Here is a 7650-nt window from a genome sequence, read left to right as displayed (position 1 = left end):
ACTGCTGACCTTGGGGAGAAAATAAATAAATAAAATGTTTTTAAAAAGTAATTCACTTGACATGTAAAAGGTGTGGTGATGCTTCTGCTGTCTCCCACAAGTCAGCACTAGGTGTCTAGGTGGCCAATCTTCAGGTCCCAGCACTGTCATATAGGGTGGGGTAAGAGGAACATGACTTCCAGAAAGTAGAAATCTGTATGGGAATTCTGGCAGGGTTAAGGCGGGCGTCTTGGGATTTCTGCTACACCTTCAGGCTGTTGAGTGCTACTGTGCCAAGTTTGAATACAGAAGGCATCCTCCTAGATTGGATGAAGTCAAAGTCATCCTTCTGATTGGTATGGAGACAGAGCACATCTTCCTTGGTGGTGTTTGTACAGAGGAGGTCCTCCTGGGTCGGAAGAAGACAGAGGATATCCTCCTGGGTGGGATGAAGACAGAGGACATCCTCCTGGGTGGTAAGAAGACAGCGGATATCCTCCTGGGTGGGATGAAGACAGAGGACATCCTCCTGGGTGGTAAGAAGACAGCGGATATCCTCCTGGGTGGGATGAAGACAGAGGACATCCTCCTGGGTGGTAAGAAGACAGCGGATATCCTCCTGGGTGGGATGAAGACAGAGGACATCCTCCTGGGTGGTAAGAAGACAGCGGATATCCTCCTGGGTGGGATGAAGACAGAGGACATCCTCCTGGGTGGTAAGAAGACAGCGGATATCCTCCTGGGTGGGATGAAGACAGAGGACATCCTCCTGGGTGGTAAGAAGACAGCGGATATCCTCCTGGGTGGGATGAAGACAGAGGACATCCTCCTGGGTGGTAAGAAGACAGCGGATATCCTCCTGGGTGGGATGAAGACAGAGGACATCCTCCTGGGTGGTAAGAAGACAGCGGATATCCTCCTGGGTGGGATGAAGACAGAGGACATCCTCCTGGGTGGTAAGAAGACAGCGGATATCCTCCTGGGTGGGATGAAGACAGAGGACATCCTCCTGGGTGGTAAGAAGACAGCGGATATCCTCCTGGGTGGGATGAAGACAGAGGACATCCTCCTGGGTGGTAAGAAGACAGCGGATATCCTCCTGGGTGGGATGAAGACAGAGGACATCCTCCTGGGTGGTAAGAAGACAGCGGATATCCTCCTGGGTGGGATGAAGACAGAGGACATCCTCCTGGGTGGTAAGAAGACAGCGGATATCCTCCTGGGTGGGATGAAGACAGAGGACATCCTCCTGGGTGGTAAGAAGACAGCGGATATCCTCCTGGGTGGGATGAAGACAGAGGACATCCTCCTGGGTGGTAAGAAGACAGCGGATATCCTCCTGGGTGGGATGAAGACAGAGGACATCCTCCTGGGTGGTAAGAAGACAGCGGATATCCTCCTGGGTGGGATGAAGACAGAGGACATCCTCCTGGGTGGTAAGAAGACAGCGGATATCCTCCTGGGTGGGATGAAGACAGAGGACATCCTCCTGGGTGGTAAGAAGACAGCGGATATCCTCCTGGGTGGGATGAAGACAGAGGACATCCTCCTGGGTGGTAAGAAGACAGCGGATATCCTCCTGGGTGGGATGAAGACAGAGGATATCCTCCTGGGTGGGACAAAACTTAAAAAAATCTTCATGGATGGGATGAAGTTCAAATATGCTGTAAAATGTATTTTTAATAGAACTGGAATTTGGCTTTTAGGGTTCTAGTTTATGGGTAAAACATTATAAACTATCAATGTTTATCTGCAAATCCAATTTTGAAAATATTTTTTTCTGAATTTCCTGGAGCCCAATTCTACTGCTGTAGAACTACAAGTCTATGTATAGCTGATCCTCACCAGTGACTGTCCCCTCTCTTTCCAGATGGGGTCACCATTCAGAGTACTGAGCGAGTCCTCATCTCCTCCACACTGAAGAACTATCATCTTCTTACCATCCTGGTGGTCAACTTTCAGGATTTAGGTATCTATGCTTGTGTGGCCACCAACCCCCTGGGCAGTGCCTCAACCTGCTGCATTTTAAAGAGAGTTGGTAAGTCATAGTCACATTGGTGCTCACGCAGGTGGAAAAGCTCATGAGTGTAACACATGTACACAGGATATGGAAATAAATGTGCTTATTAATAAGGAAACGTCTCTGTCGTCAGAAATCCCATGCTGCCCCACCAGCCCAGATGTTGCTCAGGTGTACAAGGACGGAGCTCTGATTGTATGGAAACCTGTGGAATCCAACACACCAGTCACCTACTTCCTCCAGTACAGAAAAGCGAGTGAGTGTTTTCCTTCTCTTTTCTTTCCTTCTTCTCCTCTCCTCTTATCCCCCCCCCCCCCCTTTCCTCTCCTTCTCTTTCTTCTTCACATTCTCCTCCTTAATTTCCTTCTCCTCCTCCTTCTCCTTCTCCCTCTTCTTCTCCTCCTCCTTCTCCTCTTCTCCTCCTCCTTCTCCTCCTACTCTTTCTTCTCCTCCTCCTTCTCCTCCTCCTCCTTCTCTTTCTTCTCCTCCTCCTTCTCCCTCCCCTCTCTTCTCCTCTCTATTATTGTCTTTTCATCTACTCTTCATCTCCTTGTCCTCTTCCCTATCTTATCTCCCCTTCTCCACCCCTCCTCTCTCCATCTCCTTCTCCCTCCCCTCAGTCTCTTTCTAACTCTCACTCCCTCTTCTCTCTCTCCTTTCCATCTCCCTCCCCTCTCCTCTTCATCTCCTTCTCTTCTTCTTCTGCTCTTTCCCCTCCCTTACCTTTCCTCCCCATCTCCCTTCCCTCTCTGTCTCTCTACTCGCTATCACCATCTCCTCCCTGTCTCTCTCATTTCCCTCTCCTCGTTCCCTCTACTATTCCCTTTTTCCACTCTTCTCCTTTCCTCTCCCTCCCTCACCCTTCCTTTTTTCTTTCCTGATTTCCTGTTGGTCACTTTCACAGATGAGGAATGGCGCGCCCTGACGCTGGACATTTCGGACTGCTGCTACTCCTGCCATAACTTGTCCGAGGGTCACCTGTACTCCTTCCGCATTGCATGCATCAGTAAGGCTGGGATGGGTCCATACAGTAACCCCTCCCCCAGTGTGAGGATTGGCTGTCCAGGTCCTGGTGAGTTTTGCCATGAATGGTGACTGGTGCCCTTCCATGGAATCCTGCCAGGTTCTCCTTCCCTTCTGAGTCACTTCCAGGTTCTTTAACCCTATCTCACCTTCCTTCACAGTTCCTTCTACCCTCCTCCGCTTTTTCTTTTTTAATCTTAAAGCTTGACCATTGAAATAATTTTGACGTGACCATTGAAAATTGTTTCTAGGCCAATGAAGGGGACCGGTCTCTTCTATCACATTACATTGCACTCTTCTGTGGTTCACATGCAATCACAATCTAATAACGTTCATCTTCCTTCCGACCATCACTCACATTTCTTCCTTCTCTCCTTTTTTTAACCTGTCTTGCCCCCTTCCCTTCTCCACATCCACCCAACTCTTCATTAGCTCTTGGTTCTGGGACCCTGGTGTAGTCATTTTCAGGGGAGCTTTTAGTCTTAACGCTCCCCTACCTAAACCTCTAACTCCTAAAGAGGACTTGCTATGGGCCTGCCATTGCATACCTCCTTCCGAGAATACTGCCGCCTGGCTGTTATCCCAATTCCAGGGCTTCAATACTTTCCAAAATCCAAACCCAGAACAAGAAAAAAAGTCAGCAGTCCTTGTTATATTTCTACTGGGACAGTGTTTCAGAATTCTGAAACAAGAGGACCAGTATGACAGTCAGGTAGCCGGTATTTTCAGAAGCCGAGATCAGCAATGGGCGCCTCCATGCTTCCTTTCCCTGAAATAAGGCCAGTGATGGGGGTGTCGGGCTGTTTTCTAAGTTAACGCTTAACCCCAACAACTAGCCTAACAACCAAAATGGCAATTTAACACTCACCTGTCCACCAGAACTAAAGTGAATGTCAAGCCAAAAACTTTTTAAAACATTTTTTGGATGAAGGGGGGAAGCATTAGATTCCTTGACAGGTTTTTCACCTCTATCCGAGGCTCCATTAGGGTGATTTACCCTCGCTTCCTGCTAGTGGCAGTGGTTTCAACAGACAGGAAGTGAGGGTAAAACTGCAAAGGGGACACCGGCATCAATACAAATCTAACAGGGGTTCTATCCCTACTGCACATCTAATACTAGAAAAAAGCTTTTGACTTGAGAGGGGTTCTAACCCTTCCATAATTTAAGAAATAATAATTATTTTGTTTCACTCTCCACTTTTGTTGTTGCAGCAAGTTTGTCAGAACTGAGAGAGGCAGGAGGACTAGGCGAGACCCCAGAGGGGGACCAGAGCAGTGACCTACAGACAGAGGTGAAGAGGTGAGTGTCATATATAGTTACATAGTTACATAGTATTTGGGGTTGAATAAAGAGATACGTACATCAAGTCCAACCCATATAGGTCCACGCATCATCTCATTCTTAGGGATACTGGTATCCCCGGATATTACGGTCCCTCAAGAAATTGTCCAAACGTTTCTTGAACAAATCTACACTCTTGTGGACTCTTGTGTACACTCATGGACCGAATGCAATATAATTGCATTCAATCATCAATAATAACACAATGATTCCATAAGAGCAGCCAGACAGAACACAGCCGATACAAAGAAGTCAAACACATGCTACAGGTGAGCCGATCGGCCTGCTGGGGACAGGATACGTGTGTAGCCGGTCCCGTCACATATTTTCTGGTCCTCCAGGCCAGTGGTGGTCAACTTACTTGATCTAGGTGGCCCCTGACATCCCCAAAGGTCCGAACATAATATTCAGTTATTATAATGCTACAGAAAGCTGTCTGAATCTGCAGACAGGAAATGGTCAGAGCCTACAGGCATACCACACGAGATGGCCAAAGGTTAAAAGCATTCTACAGGAGATGGTCAAAGGTCAAAAGTATAGTACAGGAGATGGTCAAAGGTCAAAAGTATAGTACAGGAGATGGTCAAAGGTTAAAAGCATACTACAGGAGATGGCCAAAGGTTAAAAGCATACTACAGGAGATTGTCAAAGCCTATAGGCATACTACAGGAGATGGTTAGAGTCTATAGGCATCCTGCAAGAGATGTGCAGAGCCTACAGGCATGCTACAGGAGATGGTCACAGCCTACAGGCATGCTACAGGAGATGGTCACAGCCCACAGGCATGCTACAGGAGATGGTCACAGCCTACAGGCATGCTACAGGAGATGGTCACAGCCCACAGGCATGCTACAGGAGATGGTCACAGCCTACAGGCATGCTACAGGAGATGGTCACAGCCCACAGGCATGCTACAGGAGATGGTCACAGCCTACAGGCATGCTACAGGAGATGATCACAGCCTACAGGCATGCTTCAGGACATGGTCAAAGCCTACAGGCATGCTTCAGGACATGGTCAAAGCCTACAGGCATCCTGCAAGAGATGTGCAGAGCCTACAATCGTGCTTCAGGAGATAGTTAAAGCCTCCAGGCATGCTACAGGAGATGGTCAGAGCCTACAAATTTGCTACAGGAGATAGTCAAAGCCTATAGGCATGCTACAGGAAATGGTCACAGCCTACAGCCATACTACAGGAGGTGGTCAGAGCCTACGGGTATACTATAGGGGATGGTCAGAGCCTACATGCATTGTAAAGAAGATGGTAAGAGCCTGCAAACATCCTACAGGAGATGGCAGAAACATACACGCATACTACAGGAGATAGTCAGAGGAGCTACGAGAGGGCATGATGCTGACCAGCTTGGCAGCACAATGAAGCCAAGTAGAAGAGAATGGTCATGCGGCTTACACACAAGAACCTAACAGATGAGATGACCTGTACAACCATTGCTCATCAACGACTGTGCCATTCATATAAAAACCCCATGCCCGTGGTGTGTTATATCAGAAACCACAATTACTGTATATCCATTAGCTGTTTGTTATAACTGGAGTTTAGCTTGAAAAGAAATATGGATTTCCCTGAAATCTGACGTATCCAGGGCCGGATTTACTCGCTCTGCTGCCCCAATGCCAGGTTCCTCAATGTGTCCTCCTGTATGCAGGCCGCATACAAGTGATCTCGGCGACATCACCGCGATCACTTGTGCAAAACAAGGGGCGGCTTCCCCGCTGTACATTTAGCTCTGCTTGCTCAAAGCCGGGTTAAATGTAGAAAACAACTACCCGCTGCATGTCCCGGGCCTCGGGAGATAGGAATTCCACACCCCTGCGGCCCCTCTACTCCCTGCTGCCCCGAGGCTGGGCCTCGGTTGGCCTTGTGGGAAATCCGGCCCAGGACGTATCTCCTATAAGAAAGTCACCAACCTCTGCTGAAAATTAAAGTTTAGAATTTTTAGTTGGAAAAGAAAGTTACATGTTACATGTAAATGTAAAGATTAGAAAGTAGAGTGATCGTCGTGTGTGGAGATCCCTAGAAATGGCAGCAGGTTCTAAGGATCTGACCTCGTGAACCCAGAGGCTTTCATACGTCAGTCCTAGACAGCTGCCATGTAGGATCCTCCCAAATATAACATTTTAATATTAAAGGAGAACTATGGGGTCAGGGCTTTTCCCCGTAGTTCTCCTTAGGGTAATGGGAGGACACAAACTAGCGTCCTCCCATCACCCTAGGCTCAGTATACAGTGAGCTGCTGCTCGCGGTATACTGAGACGCCGCAGCTGAAGCGGATCCCGACAATTGTGCTGGGATCCGCCCAGCTGCGTGACTGACAGCTGGCTCTGCCTATCTAGAGGCAGAGCCAGCTGTACCCGCCCCCTCCCCCGTCCGTTCCGCCAGTAAGCGCTAGAGGATCGGAGCGGGGAGGATGGGAATCCCTGCAGGGAGCCGTGAGTGACCGTCACCACTCTCTGCAGGGATAGATTGAGCAGTGAGCGAGCGACGGTATGTGTTCCCTCAGTTCCAGAGCTATTGAGCCGACCTGTGACAGTTTCATTGTCACACGTCGGCTCGAACTACGAGGATGAGTGATTTTCCCTCACCTCATAGTTCTCCTTTAAGCCGGCTGGTCTATAATTCGCAGGTACGCTTCTCAAACCTTTTCCAAATATTGATACAACGAAAGCCCCCAATATTGTCATTTATTGATTAATGAAACATGTATTGTCTTTATTAGGGGGCGGTTCGGCACGGTGAAGTTGTGCACGGAGAAGTCAACTGGACGGCTCCTCGCTGTGAAGATCGTCCCGTACACGGAGGAGACGAAGGAGTCCACACTGCTGGAATATCACATCCTGAAGAAGCTCCATCACACCAATGTGGTGCAGCTGCACGCGGCATTTCTAAGTCCACAGGACCTGGCGCTGATCCTGGAGCTCTGCGAGGGCCGCGAACTCCTGCGCTGTCTGTCCACAGGGTAGGGACTTCCTCAATGTCTTGTGAAGCGTGGGGTGAATCAGTTCTCGATGGGGGTCTTAGAATCTGCTATTGTAAGCCTTAGAGGAGAACTATGAGGGGGGGCTTTTCACTCACCTCATAGTTCTAGCCGACCTGTGACAATGAGACTGTCACAGGTCGGCTCAGTAGATCGGGAGGTGAGCGAACACATACCGGCGTTCGGTCACCTCTCGATCCTGTGACGGCTCTATGCCGTGACAGGGGAGGGGCTGGATTCCCCCCTCCCCGCTCCGATCCTCCAGCGCTGACTGGCGGATCGGACGGGGG

General features: G+C 49.2%; 2 protein-coding genes across 2 annotated transcripts in view; both read left to right on the top strand.

The window, feature by feature from the left end:
* Positions 1-4865, top strand: part of LOC108788779 (obscurin-like) — a 47009-nt gene extending 42144 nt beyond the window's left edge. The window contains exons 17-21 of the mRNA XM_018558636.1: positions 1850-2017; positions 2133-2255; positions 2904-3071; positions 4235-4322; positions 4793-4865. Coding sequence (XP_018414138.1) covers positions 1850-2017; positions 2133-2255; positions 2904-3071; positions 4235-4322; positions 4793-4865 — 620 coding nt within the window. The remainder of the gene's footprint in view (positions 1-1849; positions 2018-2132; positions 2256-2903; positions 3072-4234; positions 4323-4792) is intronic.
* A 469-nt stretch (positions 4866-5334) lies between these two features.
* LOC108788778 (obscurin-like) overlaps positions 5335-7650 on the top strand; it is a 12886-nt gene continuing 10570 nt past the window's right edge. Inside the window, exons 1-2 of the mRNA XM_018558635.1 lie at positions 5335-5456; positions 7103-7342. Coding sequence (XP_018414137.1) covers positions 5335-5456; positions 7103-7342 — 362 coding nt within the window. The remainder of the gene's footprint in view (positions 5457-7102; positions 7343-7650) is intronic.

This window comes from Nanorana parkeri, unplaced genomic scaffold (assembly GCF_000935625.1).
Source record: "Nanorana parkeri isolate BGI_ZX_2015 unplaced genomic scaffold, ASM93562v1 scaffold351, whole genome shotgun sequence".
NCBI lineage: Eukaryota > Metazoa > Chordata > Amphibia > Anura > Dicroglossidae > Nanorana > Nanorana parkeri.
Note: the sequence above shows the minus strand (reverse complement) of the source record. Positions and strands in the feature narration are given on the sequence as shown.